This window comes from Elephantulus edwardii, unplaced genomic scaffold (assembly GCF_000299155.1).
Source record: "Elephantulus edwardii isolate Elephantulus edwardi_28Jun2011 unplaced genomic scaffold, EleEdw1.0 scaffold00036, whole genome shotgun sequence".
NCBI lineage: Eukaryota > Metazoa > Chordata > Mammalia > Macroscelidea > Macroscelididae > Elephantulus > Elephantulus edwardii.
The window spans coordinates 6714803-6731432 of NW_006399786.1; the positions used below are offsets into that span (position 1 = coordinate 6714803).

At 39.1% G+C, this 16630-nt stretch overlaps 1 protein-coding gene across 1 annotated transcript in view; it reads left to right on the forward strand.

The window, feature by feature from the left end:
* The window catches only part of EPSTI1 (epithelial stromal interaction 1 (breast)), a 220995-nt gene that overhangs the window by 60694 nt on the left and 143671 nt on the right, over nt 1-16630 (forward strand). Inside the window, exon 6 of the mRNA XM_006884612.1 lies at nt 3225-3298. Within this exon, the coding sequence (XP_006884674.1) occupies nt 3225-3298 (74 nt within the window). The remainder of the gene's footprint in view (nt 1-3224; nt 3299-16630) is intronic.

A 16630-nucleotide genomic window follows, 5' to 3' on the forward strand; every position in this document is an offset into this window, starting at 1 on the left:
AAATAAGATAGCCCCTAAAAATAAAGTTTGTGGTCTGCATCATTGACGTTCCTATGCACTATCAATCTGTACTGGATCGCTTCCTCTGATTCTCAGTCCCCTTTTGTAACCAACCCTTACTGTGCATGTCCACTTTCTGTGTTACATGAATATCCTGGTCTCTGATAAGATGAGGCTGCCACTCATATCAGACTGTCTCTTATTGATAAAGGCAAGAAACCAAATGCATAGGACCTCTTTTTCATTATTACCTTGATATAAATGGAACTTCAGCAATATAACTTTGCCTGTATCTTTCTATAAATTGTAACCTGGAGTAGTTCGGGATTTAGCTTCCTCTGATTCTTCTACTCTTCTGTCACTTCACTCTATCTTTTTTTCCCTTTTCTACAACATGCCAGAATAAATGAACTTTTCTTGATTTTTAGTAACTGGAGTAGTTACTGGTTCTTCTCCTACAATAGAATGTTTTGCTGATGTCTATGAGTTATTTAGGTCTCACATGTCTTGTTGAAATTTCTCTTTGTTTCATGTTTTTCATTAAAAGTGATGTGGAACTCTTAGGGATAAGGATGATGAAGCTTCATCTACCAGACGTTGAGTTTGTTGCTAGGAGAAGCTGTTCCTTGGAAAGGAATATCCTACTTGAAAAGGTTGAGGGATCAACAAAAGGAAAGGTCAGCAACAGAAGACCCTCAGTGGCCTTGGATAGACACGGTGACTGTAGCAATGGACTCAAGAATATTAGAGATAGTAGGGATGACACAGGATAGGACAGCGTTCAGGTCTGTTGTTCATGGACTTGGTGTGAGTCATACTTGAAGGCACCTAACACTAACATTTCCCTTTTCAATACTGCTAGGGGTTTTCATTTGTTTTTTTTAAATATATATTTTCACTGTGTGAACAAATCCCTTGTATTTGACTGCATGCTGGAGTTTTCTGCCTCACTTCCCTACAAGTGTACCCCAAATCGAATAACATTTCTCTGGATCCCTTGTTCTTAGAGAATTAACACACTTCATTTGCATAGAGTTATACATTTGACTGACTGCCTGGCTCTCTGTTCAAATTGAAGTGAATAAACAATCTAATTAAATCTAAACATTTGGATTAGTGTATGAAAACAGGTACCCACTTTGGTAAATATTGAATAACATATTTTAAAGGCAGTAGAATGTTGGAAAACAATTCTTTATTGATTGCTGCTGTTGAGTAAATAGACCTCTTTAGGATGTCATTTAGCTACCGTGTGACTGTTGTGTGCATTGTATACTGTGATAATCTATTAGTGAAGGGACCATTTAACGTCTCTCTTAGCTTTTGATGTTGCTAAAGGAAGCCACTTTTGGCTAGTTGGTGTTTGTGTGCTTTGCCACTTTCTGGGAGTATGTTCCTAATCCTAAAGTCATCAGCCTCATTGGGACTTTCTTGCCATCTTTCTCCTGTTTTCACCTTTGCTGACCTGAGAAGGTAGGGAATGCAGGACACTTACTACAGCCTCCTGAGTCAAGATTTTTATGAGATTGAGATCATGTTTATTCTGTTTCACAGTTCTCTATTAGCTTGTTCCCTGGAATTCTGTTTCATTAATAATCCAGTTGCTGTGCATTATAATTGATTCCCTTTGATTCTGCTAATTTCTTTTGCTTATTTTTTTCTTCTGTAACTGAAATCATAAATCTGTTTTTTCCTTTCAGCTTGAGGAATGAATAAATAGTTGTACAAATGAAGTCTTTCATGAAAATGAACAACATGAACAGTTCCCCCTCCTCTTTGAAAGATGGAGCCAAATTTATGCCAGGCTTTGGAAGCAATGTATTCCCCTTTCACATGGCTTCCTGCTAGGCAGAACCAGGGCTTTTTGTTAAAGCAAATCCAGCTGTCTCTCTGGGACTCATTCACAACTTCATGCCTCTCCATATGATGGAACTTGCTACAACTCCCCATTAAATTAAATTTGTTGTGTTTTTCATAGGCAAGTTAAAGAAAAAGGAAAGCTTCAGGGTGGGGCGAGGCAAGTGTTCCTTGTTTTTTTAAGTTGAATTAACATATGCCAGAGCCTTGATGATCATACTATCAAATATGAACACCTTTGTCTCTAGGCTTTCCTAATAATTGATTAAAAAATTAAACTCTAATCGATTCAAGCCAGGAAATTAAAAGACAAATTGCATTTGGGAAAGTCTGCTGTCAGAGACCTCTCCAAGGTACTGAGGAGCAACAATGTCAGTCTGGGAACTAAGGTATGCCTGATACAGGTATGACTAAGGTATGTCTTTGCAACATCAGAGAGCTGGACAATGACTAGGGATGATAGGATTGATGCCTTTGAGCTGTGGTGCTGGAGAAGAGTATTGAATATACCATGGACTGTTAGGAGAACAAATAAGTTCATCCTAGAGAGGGTGAAGCCAGGCTGCTCCTTGGAGGCAAAGATTCTGAAGATTCGTCTGACATACTTTGGACATGTTGCAAGGGGGGAATCAGTCCTTGAAGAGGGACATCATACTTCAGAGGGTGGAGGGACAGTGTAGGAGAGGAAGACCCTCAATGAGATGGATTGATTCTGTCAATGGGGTAATGGGGTTAGGTATATTGGAGACAATAAGATTGGCAAGGGATTGAGCAGGGTTTAGGGCTATTGTACATAGGGTCGCTCTGAGTCACAGGTAACTCAACAGAACATAAAAACAATCTATTCAAGTGGATGGTTGGTTTGTTTAAAGTGATTTATGCTGCTCAGTTCTCAGCAATGCTAAGTATCTGATTTTAAGTCAGAAGAGAATTGAACTATTTTATTGAAAAGTTTTACCTGAGTACTTTGGTGGGAAATGAAATGTATGTAAATTTTTAGTAAACTATTTGGTTATTTATTATCATTTTAATTAAAACACTTGATATCATATTTCCATTTAAATATTTTGCAAACTGCTTAAGTCGTAAATGTTGCTGCCATTTGAACCAAGGAATAAAAATATGAAATACTGATTTTTTAAAAATTTTACTCATCAAGTTAAATGGGGAGGAATGATGGGAATTACTTGTAGTTCCTGGTTTCTGTTGTAAGTGCTCATAGCTCTGTGAGGAATCTCACCTTGGACCCCTTGTAGGTCCCTATATTGAACTATAGACGTCATGATGGAATTCGAATCTTGGACAGTTTTAAAGCTATGTTTCTGGCTAAAACTTCTCATATTAATTTCTGAACTCTGTACTTTCAGAGCAATAAACTAGAGGAGAAAAAGAGACTTCAAGAAACCTTCAGACAAGAAGCACTTAGAGATCATCATCAATAGTAAGTTTATGTTTTCAAAGTTCCATGTCTTATAGATCTATTGCTCATTCGGACAATGGTAATAGTTCAAAACAGAATCTGGTATTGAATTAGGGCTGTTGGATTATTTGTGTAAATGAGCTATGTCATTCTCTAAGAAAGGGTCTGAGGTTGGAGACTTACATACTCACCAGAGTCTTCTTTATTAGTCAAGTAGAGATTATGCTGCTAATTTGAAGATACTTCCATTTTAAAGGTCTAAAGAAGCTTGAGTTTTTTGGTGATTCTTAATACATCAGATTAGTGATGTTGACTTTCAAAATACAGATATAAAGAAACCAACCTAAGTAGAATCTAAAAGAGCATGAAATTACCTCATGGATTGAGAACAACTATATATGTAATTGTCATAGTTTTCTGGATTGAGGATTGATAAATTACTGACAGTTATTGGCAAAACTCTCAATTGACCACATAACTCAGTGATAATTCCAATGTGACTTACTCTGAATAGTGTCACTGCTGTTATTAGGTGCCATCAGGTTGATTGTGAGTCTTTGAAAGGACTGATCTCTACCTTACTCTATCCTGTGCCATCCTTACAATCCTTGATATGCTCAAACCCATTCAGTTACTGTTTCTTTTTTTAATTAAATTTTATTAGTTTTAATGAACATTTACAGAGATTTTGGGTTTTCATTCATTCATTGTTGCACTGTTTACTCCTCCCTCATCCCCAGTTTGTTCTTCTTTCCCCCCCATGTCTGTCTTGATTGTCCAGTTGCCACAGTGCTTGTCAAAGCCAGTTCTGATTAATCTCCTTTGTCAGTGTGTCCCTTGCCATTCCCTATCACTCCTCCCTGAGAGAGACTTCACCCTGATTCATAAGGAAAAGGGGATGGCGTATTCTCTTAGCTACTTCCTGCTGAAAAGGGACGCTGTGAGTTTCAGGGTGAAGGTCTTCTCTCACTACTCTAAAGGGCCCCTTTGGCAGTAGGAAACACATAGACTATTATGGAGATTGCATGGTGCCACTGTTGTAGAATGGGACTGTCCTTGGGGTTGGGGAGAGACTGAGTAAGATGGGTTCAATAATGTATGCTGCTCTGAAACAGAGAAGGGAGAAAACTGTTTAAAAGAGATATGTGATTAGGTATTTCAGTCATGACAGGAGTCTAGAGCGATGGCTCCATGGTGGAGTGGACCTGGGGGAGGGTTTGTAAAATAATGAAAGAATCTTTTCTTTTACTTTTCCAAGAGGGTAATGTCTGGTGGGGGGAAGCCTTGGGAGGGGACAAATCTACAACAATGAATGAATGGAAATCCAAAGCCTCTGTAAATTTTCACTGAAATTAAGAACAAATTTAAATTTAAAAAAAAAGAATTAAGTTAGAGTAAGGATGGCAATCGAACCACCTTACCTCTGTAACTTGATTTGTGCCACTATTAGAACCTCTACTCAGAATATTATTGCTTTTCAATTTTTGACTCATGCGCTTTTAACTTGTTAGTTAAATTTGTATCTTCTAGGCTGCAACACTTCCATGATACATCTTCAAGGACATGAACATGTACGGCTAAGCACAATTGATAACAATGCATCTAAATTCCAAAATCAATCTCCATAATAGTCTATGTGTTTCAGTTACTGTTTCAATCCATCGCGTTAAAGGTTTTCCCTCTAGTTCTCTTACTCTCCTCCTTTCCCAGCATGATGTCTTTTTTGAAGGACTGAAACCTACTGACTACATGCTCCAAGGATGTGAGATAAAGATTTCCCATCCCTTCCTTTAAGGGGCATCTTCCTTCCTCTTCTTCCAAGACAGGCTTGTTTGTTCACTTGGCAGTAAGTAGGAGTAGGAAAGCTGAGGTGTATTTTGTCAGCTTCTGTTGAGTCATCCCTAACTTGTGGTGACCCATGCACAGTAGGATGAAATCCTCATAATCAGTTGTGATATGTAGAATTTTCATAACTGATTTTTGGTAGTAGATCCACTAGACCTTTCTTTCTATACCATCTTAAGTTCCATTAAAGCTTTTTACCAGCATCATCAAACCCAAACCAACCACCTAAAACCTCAAACCAAACCCAGTTTGGGTTTTTTTAGTTGATTCCAAATCATGTTGATCCTTCATCAGTTTTTTGAGACCATGAATCTTCACAGACACAAATAGTCTAACTTTCTCTCATGTGGTGGCTGCTGCATTCAAATTATAGACTTTTTGGTTAGCAGTCCAACACATTATGCACTGTATCAACAGTATTTGCTACAATTGTTGTTGAATGTTCCATCGAGTCTACTGTGACTCTTAGAGACTTTATGTATAATTGTTCTTACTCCTGCTCTATCCTGAGCCAGTCTCACTAACTTTGACATACCTAATTCCATCATCCCTGTTATTGTGCCAATCTATCTCATCAAAGGTCTTCCTCTCCTGTGCTGTCTTTCCACCTTTCCAAGTATGATGTTCTTCTCCAAGGACTGGTCCCTTCTGGCCACATGCCCAAAGTATATGAGATGGAGCTTCAAAATCCTTGCCTTCAAGGAGAAACTTAGTTTTACCCTCTCCAAAACAAACCTATTTGTTCTCATGGCTGTCCATAGTATGTTCAATACTTTTCACCACTACCACAGCTCAAAGACATAAATTCTGTCATCCTTAGTAATTGCTAAACTCTCTGATGCATAGCACGTAATTGTGAAGATTATGGCCTGAATCAGGCACACCTTAGTCTCTAGACTGATGTCATTGCTCCTCTGCACTCTGGAGAAGTCCCTGACAGCAGATTTCCCCAATACAATTTCTTTGATTTCCTGATTGCTGGTTCCAAGAGTGTTGATTGTGGAACCAGGTAAGCTGAAATTGTTAACTACCTCAATCTCTTCTCTGTCCATTATGGTGCTGCCAGTTGTCCCAATAGTGAGAATATCTGTCGTCTTGATGTTGAGCTTCAATCCATATTGAAGACTACAGTCCTTAGTCTTCTGCAGCAAAGGCTTTGGGTCCTCTTCACTTCTGGCAAGCATGAAAACCTCCACTGACAGAGTGGTGCTGACTTCATGTGAAGCATGTTGGCCAGGAAGTGGACTTGGATCTTCCTCATGAAAGTTCAGAATTATACCACTGACCCACAAATGTCCTCTCTAAAAAAATCCTCTGTGATTTATCAAGTAGGTAACCTGCTTAACTATGATAAGGGCTTTACAGATAAATTTGTATTCTCACTCTTAGTAGCTCAGCTATCTGTATGTTGTTTAAAGAGTGGACTCAAAAATCAAGAACCTGGCTCCTGGATTAATTCTGAAAGTGGTAGTGTTAGAACTGAGCACATGTGGGTTCATAGTATCAGCTCTATTCTACAAGTATGACCTTAGACAAACTACTAAAGATTTTTAAATATCACTTTTTAATTTTAAAAAATGTTATGTTTTTGTGTACTATCAAATTGTGACTTATAGCTGATCCTCCAGTGGGTTTTCAGAGACAATAAATTGCATGGGAGAAGATTGTCCATCTTTCATTCATGCACCTTCATGTTGTCAGCACAACTCCCTCTCATTAAGCCACCAAAGTGCCCTCATTTTAAAAATAGGATTACTTGGAGATGGATATCATGCTTGGAAAAGTGGAGGAACAGCAAAGGAGAGGAAGACCTTTAACCATTGGATTGACACAGTGACTGTGTCAAGTAACGGACTTGAGTGTGTCAGAAATCGAGAGAATGGCACAGGATTCTGATCAGTTGTTTACAGGATCACTGTGAGTCATACTCAATAGCACCTAACAACAACATCATCTATTCCATAGTCTGTTTCTACGACTTACATGCAATAATGTAAATAGCATAAATATCCCTGAGTATTATAGGAATTTGGTGGAATGCTTCTCCTAAGGGCTCTGTGTGATTCATCCAACTTTCAAAGATTCTGGTGCTGAACCTAGTAACTAGCTATCCTGCTTCCCATGGACTGTTTTGACCATCTCCTTTTCTCTTTTCCCATTTTTACCTCTCATTTATGGAGTTTAAGATAATTTTGAAGTTGGAGTAAACATTTGTGACTCCTGGAGTGTGTTTTTCCTCTGATGTCTTCATACCATTGAACTATCCTGTTATGAGCAGCTGGTTTTAGCTTTATGACTGAAAGTTAAGAAAAGGAAAAGAAGTTTTTGAGTCCTTTGTTTCACCTCTTAGCATGCTGTGTACTTTGGCCTCAGCTACTCAGTCCAGAAAACAGGTAGATGATGGGATAGGGTAGGATGGAAATGCTGAAAAATGATGCTATAACTCTTAAAGTAGGTGCTCCTTTAATTTTTTTAAGCCACAGAATCTATAACCTAATTCTTCTCATTCTTATTCTAAGCCAAACAAGGTGTAAGAGGTTGTTGGGAAGCCAAAAAGTGAGGAGAAATTGACTCTCTTCAAAGAGAGATGGGAGGAAGGAAACAGTCGATTAATGGCTTTCATGTATTGCTAATGAGTAGCCCCCACAAGTCTGTCAGTTTGTCATGCTTGTATTTTGCTAGAAGTTAGGCTACTAGTGTTTCAAGTACCATTAGTGATAGGATGGTATTAATAAGTTGAGGATTATTCAAACATATAATATAGTTGTAAAACTGACATCATTCATGAGTCTCCAGCCTATAAAACTGGTCAAACCATCTGATAAATATTTGTTTGACCTTCAGACCCTGTTGTAACTTCTCTATATCATGCAGAGTACCTTAAACTATATGTTTACTAGGAAGAGAAATACATCTTTTAATGAACTGGCATTTGTCTTTTCTCAGTCATATGTAAACTATACCCTAAGTTGTGTGTTAACTAGAAACTGTATATTAGAGTCTTAGAATTGTATTTTTCTTAGCCATGTGTGAACTATATACTTTAAGCCATTTGGACATTGGGGCTATTTCCATATTCTTGTGATGGTGACTAATGCTGCTATAAACATTGGTGTACAAGTCTCCATTTGTGCCTTAGTTCTAATTTTTTGGGGGGTATATTTCTAGTAGTGGAATAGCTTAGTCATATGAAATTTCTATGTTCAGCTTTTTGAGGAAACACCAAACTGCCTTCCAAAGTGATTGTACCATTTTATAGTCCCACCAACAGTGTTAGAGAGTTCCCACCTCTCCACATCCTCTCCAACATTTATTGCTTACTACCCTGCTAAACTCTGTCACTGCTACTGTGGTTTCGATTCTTCATGTTGCTTATCTGAATGTCTTCCTGTGTGAAAAATCCTCCATGTCTTTTGCCCATTTTGTAATTGGGTTATCAGTCTTTTCCTTCTGGGAGCCCAGTAGTATTCTGTAAACTTTTGTTATGAGACCCTTGGCTGAAGTGGTATTACCAAATAAATGCTTTTTCCCAGTCAGTAGGTTTTCTTTTCACCCTATATGAAAAAGTTTTTTATGTACACGGAGATTTAATCTTTAGAAGGTCTCATTCATCAATTTCATCCTCTTTCAATTATGCATTTCTGGCTGTATTTCTTAGCCTCTTTAAACCATAGACTGGATGTTCTAAGCTGTTCCCAGTTAGTCATTCATGAATTTTATGGCTTTGAGCTTTACTCCCAGGTCTCTGATTCACCTTGAGTTGATTTTTTAAAAATTAATTTTAATGAACGTTTACAGAGACTTTGGATTTCCACTCATTCATTGTTAGATTTTTCTCCCTGCCTGCCCCTCTGCCCCCAGTTCACTCTTCTCTTTGAAAAGTAGAAGAAAAATTATTTCATTGTTATACAATCCCCCCTCCTCTGAGTCCACTCCACTAAAAGTAATATATGATTAGGTATTATTGACCGGAGTCCAGAATTGAGTTGATTTTTGTGCATGGTGTGAGATATTATCCTCTTTTAGCTTTCTACAGGTAGCAGTCCAGTTTTGCCAGTACCATTTTTTGAAGAAGTTGTTGTTTCCCCATTTAATAGGTTTCATTTCCTTGTTGAATATCAGTTGACCATAGGTAGATAGGTCCATTTTTGGGTTCTCAATTCTGTTCCATTGGCTTATGTACCTGTCCTTGTACCAGTACCATGCTGTGTGGTTACTACTGCTGTTAGTAGGTTTGTTTTGCTTTTTTATAATTGCTCCCCACCCCACCCCCAGGATTGAGAGCTTTTATTTGCATTTATCCTGAAACACTACTATACCTGGCCTTGAATTGCTTTTTCAGGTCTCCAGAGATGAAAGCTTTGTCAATTGCAGGCTGTAGGTCAATCACTTTTTATGCTTGATTCTTGAGATCACTGGAGTTTTTCCTCTAAGCTTTAGACTTGTTATTTTATTTCTTTATTTTTGGTTGTGTGGGTCAGTGTTATTCATTTTGGAAAATGCTGACTTCAACTAAAATAGTCCAGTTTTGCTTTTTGAACAGAAAAGGCATTTTTAAAAATTAATTTTAATGAACATTTACAGAGATTTTTGGATTTCCATACATTCATTGTTGCACTTTTCTCCCTTCCCACTCCTCCCCCCCAAGTTCGCTCTTCTCTTTGAAAAGTCATAGAAAAATTCCTTCATTGGCATATAATCCACGCCACCCCCCACCCGAGTACACTCCACTAGGCAACCTCAGAAGAGTCATTTTTGTGAGTTGTTCTTTAGTACCATAGGTGTTTCTGAACATTTGTTTGAAATTTAGCATGTCTTTTGCATAATCTTTCATTATGTAGACAGAGTTATACAGCAGCTTTCAGGAGAGTATGCTTAGCCTACCTTGTTTCTCTTGTGAACTCTGATGCCAGTTCTTTTAGGTTTTGTTAATTTTAATGCTAGAGTCAATTTACATTCCATTAGGTACCAATGGAGTGACTTAAGAGAGATGTAAAAGTCACACGTAGTAAGTACTCAGTTCAACAGACTTTTGGTATCAAAAATTTTTTTATCATAATATTTTTGAATATTACGAATCATTCACTGTCTTGAGCCAGTTACCTTATAGTGTTTTTGAGTTTCTGACTTAACCTGTGTGGGCTTAGTTACTTTTTTATTTTTCTCAATTTAAAATGCTTTAAGATTTTCCCAAAAAATCACTTGAGTCATTCACCCAGTAGATGTTTGAGTGTTAATACCTGATTTCCATCAGTTTTGCCTCCAAGCTGTTGTTCCAGGGTCACTATGAGTTGTCTTCTAGACGGGTGATAACGCCAGTTTCTGTGGCCAGTGCTTCATAATAATGCACCAACTTGTAGATGCAGATTAGTGTTCTCAGCAGTGCAAATAAACAGCTTTCAGTTAATGACCAAGAAGCAGTCTGCTTATTCACAGTGAACCTACTGCTCGGTTTCTGGGTTTTGCAAACAATGCTTGTTTCATAGGAAAATAATGAGGACTGCTGTATTTCCCTTTCACTACCAACACTGTGCACCATCAGCTTCGAGTTTACATGTTAGACATTTTTCTGATGGGTGGTGAGATTGTACTGAATTCATTAGTGCTGGTAACTGTCACAGAAAATGAGAATTCGGATTGATTGTTGAGCGCTAGGACAAGTGACTGCATATCGTGGTCAAAAAACGTGGTTAAAGTAGAACACAAAACTTCAAAGATTTGCTCCTCTTCATCCACTGTGTTTCTGTGAGCCGTGACGCTATAGATACTTAAATAATTTTATCTGATGTGGTTCTTGCCTCTCAACATGCAGGCAGGTGTACAGTCACACAACATGGTCAGTTAGTGGCTGCCCATTTATGCAGAGCTCTCTGATGTGTGCTGTGGGATGAAGGAGAAGCACCAGAGGCAACCCAATATGTGGAAATTGTTCCATTTGTGAAAGCTGGCATAGCTTGGCATACCTGGGCATGGATTTGAGAAACTTAATACCAAGTCCCATAAAGTGCCAATCTTTTGAAGATGAGCTATGCCATTTCACTGTCTGAGACATATTTCTCTCAAAGTAAGAATTGAGACAATTAGAAAAGTGAAAGCAAGTTCTTGAAGCATAGAAGGTGTTCATTAACTGTTGGCCAATGTCAATATGAAAGCTATTTCACTACTGCTTTGTACGGTTGTTTTATTTTTAATACTAGTTTATTTACAAAATTTGAATACATTGATTTTTAGACCCACTGTGTAGGTTTTGAGATCAGGAAGTGCTCTGCCTCCCAATTATTTTTTGTTTTTCAGGAGTGCTTTGCTTATGCAGGGTCTCTTTCCTCTCCAAATAAAATGAGGTACCATCTCACCCCAGGAGCACTGACAAAATTTAAGAGGACAGCGTTATAAATGTTGGAGAGGAGGTGGAGAGATTGGAATGCATATATACTGTTGGTGACATTATAAAATGGTACAACCACTCTGGAAGGCAATTTGGCACTTCCTCAAAAAGCTGAACATAGAAATTCCATATGACTCAGCTATTCTACTGCTAGGAATATAACACAAGAAAAAGAGAACCGAGACACAAATGGAGATTTGTACACCAACGTTTTTAGTAGCATTATTCACCATCACAAGAACATGAAAATAGCTCAAATGCCCAACCATAACTGAATGGATTTACATGATGGAATACTATGCAGCATTCAGACATTACAATTTTAAAAAATACCATATAACTTGGGAGAGACTGGAGAACATTCTGTTGAGTGAACTAACTCAGTCTCATAAGGATAAATGCTGCTTAAGACAATTAATGTGAAAAATAGAAGGATACTAGTAAAACGTGTATGGAGGCCCAAGGTGGGGGAAGGATGGGAGCAGAGAGTTGAGAATGGGTGGGGGGAAATCACAGGGTCACATAATTTGGTGAGTGAAGAGAGGGAGTAAGGGAATGGAAAAGATCTGACAGGGGCCTGAAAAGACAGGGTAATGGTAGGCGGAGTTCAGTGGAGATTAATTTTATAAAATACAATGTTTGGGAATGATTGTATGAAACCTAATGTCAGTGAAAGAAAGTGGGGAAACTCTCTCTCTCTTTCACACACACATACACACACACACACACACACACAGAGCAAACCTCACTATGTACATGAATGAAATACAATGTATATGAATAATTACATGCATATCGATAAAATATGGAGGTGGAAAAAATAGTTAAAATGTTAAGTAGATTAACAACTAACCCAAGTAGAAAAACCTATGACCGCTCTTAGATGGAGAGGCAGTTTTTGAGATAATTCTCTCTGCTTTCACAGATCTGCAATTAAGTGCTTTGGATATTGCAAACCATCTGTCTTATTGGCAATTGACTATGGAAAAGAACTGCTGGTGTTCATTAACATTAGGGGCACCCAGTGTGGATAGGCAGGTTTCAGTAGAATTTCCAGACTAAGGCAGGTTAATAAGAAAGGCCTGGTGCTTGCTACATTTGAGTTCAATTCAGTGAGGTGCCCATTTTCAGGAAAAAGAGAAGATAATTTAAAGGCTTTGATGGCCTAGTGGGTAGAGGGTTGTGCTGCCAACCCAAAGGCAGGTAGTTCTAATCCACCTACTGCCTCAGAGGGAGAGTGATAAATAATCTCCAGAATTATAGCCTCTGAAAATCCACTGAATGATTTAACTATGAGCTGTTTTGACTCAACAGAAATGAGATAGTGGTTGACTGCTTTTAAAAGTCCTTTATTTTAAATTACTTTTGAAATTAAGGGGCAAAACCTCATGAGATAAAATAGTCATTTTAGAGTTATGAATATGAAAGGAATTTCCAGAGACTCTTTGCCCTACCTTCTTAGAGTCAGTTTATAGTAGAAAAATTGTCTTAGAAAAATGGTTAAAATTTTAACATTGCACATTTTACCCGATCAACCAGGCGTCTCTTTAAAAAATAGAAGAGGAAAAGAGAGAACGATAAATGCAGGTTCTTCTGAAACCAGCAAATTGAATGTACGTAAAATTTGTTGTTGTTGTTGTTATGTGCTATCGAGTCGTTTGCGACTCATAGCGACCCCATGTACAACAGCCCTAAACCGTGCTCTATCCTGTGCCAATCTCATTGCCTCTGACAAACCCATCCTGAGTACCCCTGTCACTGAATCAATCCACCTCATAGAGGATCTTCCCCTCCTGTGCTGTCCCTCCACTCTACGAAGCATGATGTCCCTCTCTAAAGACCTGTCTCTCCTTACAACATGTCCAAAGTATGTCAGATGAAGCCACAGAATTCTTGCCTCCAAGGAGCAGCCTGGTCTAATCCTCTCTACGATGAATCTGTTTGTTTTCTTGGCAGTCCATGGTACATTCAGTACTCTTCTCCAGCACCACAGCTCAAAGGCGTCAATTCTCTTTCTATCCTCCCTAGTCATTGTCCAGCTCTCTGATGCATAACAAGTGATTGCAAAAACCATGGCCTGTATCAGGTGGACCTTAGTCTCCAGAGAGACACTGTTGCTCTTGAGTATTTTGGAGAGGTCCCTAACCGCAGACTTTCCCATCGCAATACGTTTTTTTATTTCCTGGCTACTGGTGCCAAGAGTGTTAACCGTGGAGCCGAGCAAACTGAAGCTGTGAACAATCTCAATCTCTTCGCCATCCATCATGATGCTACCGATTGGCCCAGTGGTGAGAATTTTTGTCTTCTTAACATTGAGCCTCAGTCCATATTGAAGGCTGCAGTCCTTGACCCTCTGCAGTAAGTGCATGAGGTGCTCCTCAGTTTCAGCGAGCAAGGTTGTGTCATCTGCATAATGCAGATTGTTGATAGATAGTCCACCAATCCTAACGCCACGCCTCTCCTCATAGAGCCCCGCCTCTCGGATAATCTGCTCTGCGGAGACAGGACACATCCCTGACGTACACCCTTCCCAATTTTGAACCATGCAGTGTTGCCCTGTTCTGTTCTGACGACTGCCTCTTGGTCCAAGTATAGGTTTCGCATTAGCACGATTAAATGTTCTGGGATTCCCATTCTTCTCAGAGTCAGCCACAGTTTGTTATGATCCACACAGTCAAACGCCTTTGCATAATCAATGAAACACAGATAGACACTCTTCTGGTATTCTCTGCTTTCAGCTAAGATCCATCTAACATCAGCTACAATATCCCTAGTACCACGACCCCTTCTAAACCCAGCCTGGACTTCCGGCAGTTCTCTGCTGATGTACTGTTCCAGTCGTTTTTGGATAATCTTCAGTAGAATCTTGCTTGCATGTGAAATCAATGATATTGTTCTGTAGTTTCCACACTCAGTTGGTTTGCCCTTCTTTGGGATGGGAACAAGTATTACCTCTTCCAGTCAGTTGGCCAAGTGGTTGTTCTCCAGATTTCTTGGCACAACTTGGTGAGCACATCCACGGCAGCATCTGTTAGCTGAAATATGTCAATTGGTATACCATCTATTCCGGGGGCCTTATTTTTTGTTATTTCCTTCAAAGCAGCTTGTACTTCCACCTTCATCACCATAGGCTCTGGCTCAAATGCTATTTCATTAAATGCTTCTGTATCTGCCAATTCCTTTCGGTACAATGACTCAGTATATTCCTTCCATCTTCTTTTGATACCTCCTGGATCATTTAACATTCTGCCTAAAGCATCCTTGATTGTAGCAACTCGAGGTTTGAATTTGCTCTTCAGTTCCTTGAGCTTAAGAAATGCTGAGCGAGTTTGGCCCTTTTGATTTTCCAACTCTAGCTCCTCACACATTTCATTGTAGTATTTTGCTTTGTCATTCCATGCTGCCTTTTGGAATCTTCTGTTCAGCTCTTTAGTGTCTTGGATTCTTCTTTGTGCTTTGGCTTCTCTACGTTCCAGTGCAATCTTCAGAGTCTCTTCTGACATCCATTTTGGTCTTTTCTTCCTCTTCTGTCTTTGTAATGACCGCCTGCACTCTTCCTGGATGATACCTTTGACATCCTCCCACAACTCATCTGGTCTTCGCTCATTAGTGTTCAAGGCCTCAAATCTGTTCTTGAGATGATTCTGAAATTCAGGTGGTATGAAATTAAAGTCATATTTTGGCTCCTGTGGATTCGGTTTAATTTTCCTCAGCTTCAGCTTGAACACAAATATTCTTTCAAACTAGTCAGTGTCCTGTGTCCTTGCTAGCATTCTTCCTGCTGTGATATGTGGCTTGAATAGCAGGGCGGAACAGTACTTTTACTCCCACTGTGAAGCAAACAAACAGGCTTGAACCAACTGCAAATCCAAGTTGCTGGACACAGAACTCCAGCTAGCAACCTGGGCCACCACTGTGTGCATCTCAACGTGCTCTTTCTTAGCACCTTGTTCCTGACTTTGTTCGTTTGCTTCTGATTATTTTTAGCGTTGTCAATTATTTAGCTAACAGGCAGAAAACTAGGCTTTTATTGACATCGGAAGGGACTCTCCTGAGTGTGATAATGAAGGCAGTTTATCGAATGCCTGTGAGGTTGCTGTCTAATTGTACGCATTAATCTGCCCATGCAAGCTGGCTGGAAACGCACAAGCAGATTGCACACGCAGATGGAGCACACAGGATGGTTTTTATGAAAAGACCTCTGGAATGTACTTTGGCAGTCCTGTCTTTTCTTTAAAAACATCAGACGATGGGACTCTTTGGATCGGAGGCTGAGAGCAGACCAGATTAATGGAGCACTAAGTCTGCTGCTTCTGATGGAAATAGCTTCAATTTCACAGTGACGAATTTGTTTTAGGATTCGTGACTATGAAAGTGGGGAGTAGAAATGAGCTTTTAACCTTGCCTTTGTTTTCACCAAGATTTTTAGTCTATACAAATATTTACTAATGAAAATTCAAATGGACACTTCTCAGAATGGCCTTGTCTATGAGTCAATGTTACTGGTTGATAAGATTTGAAAGAACAAATAAACCTTTGATTTTTTTTTCCATCCTTCTCAAAAAATGAAGTAGAAACTTTACCAAAGCAAATCAAATTTACTGCCATCTAATTCATCTAACTGCCATATAGGAGTTCCATGGCTATAAACTTACAGGTTACAACCTTTTTTTTCCTAGAGGAATAGCTAACAGGTTCAAACCAAAAATATTTTGGTTAACAGTTGAGAGCTTTAGCCATGGTAGAACCAGGACTTCCAGAACTAGATTAAACATGGAGTGAAATGTGTCCAGCATTTTAAAGTTTAAACGAGAACTGATTTTATGGGTTCTACTAGTTGTTACGTGTAGTCAAGTTGACTGTAACTAACTCATACCAACCTTAAGAAAACAGACTTAAACCCTGCTCTGTCCTGTGTCAATCTCATAATTTCTGACACAACTACCTCCATTACCCCAGTCACTGAATCAATCCATCTCATCGAAGTGTGCTGTCCCTCCACCCTCCCCAGAATGATGTCTCCCTCCAAGGACTGGTCCTTTCTTGTAACATGTCCAAAGTATGTTAGATGAGACTTCAGAATCCTTGCCTCCAAGGAGCAGCCTGGTCTCACCCTCTCTAGG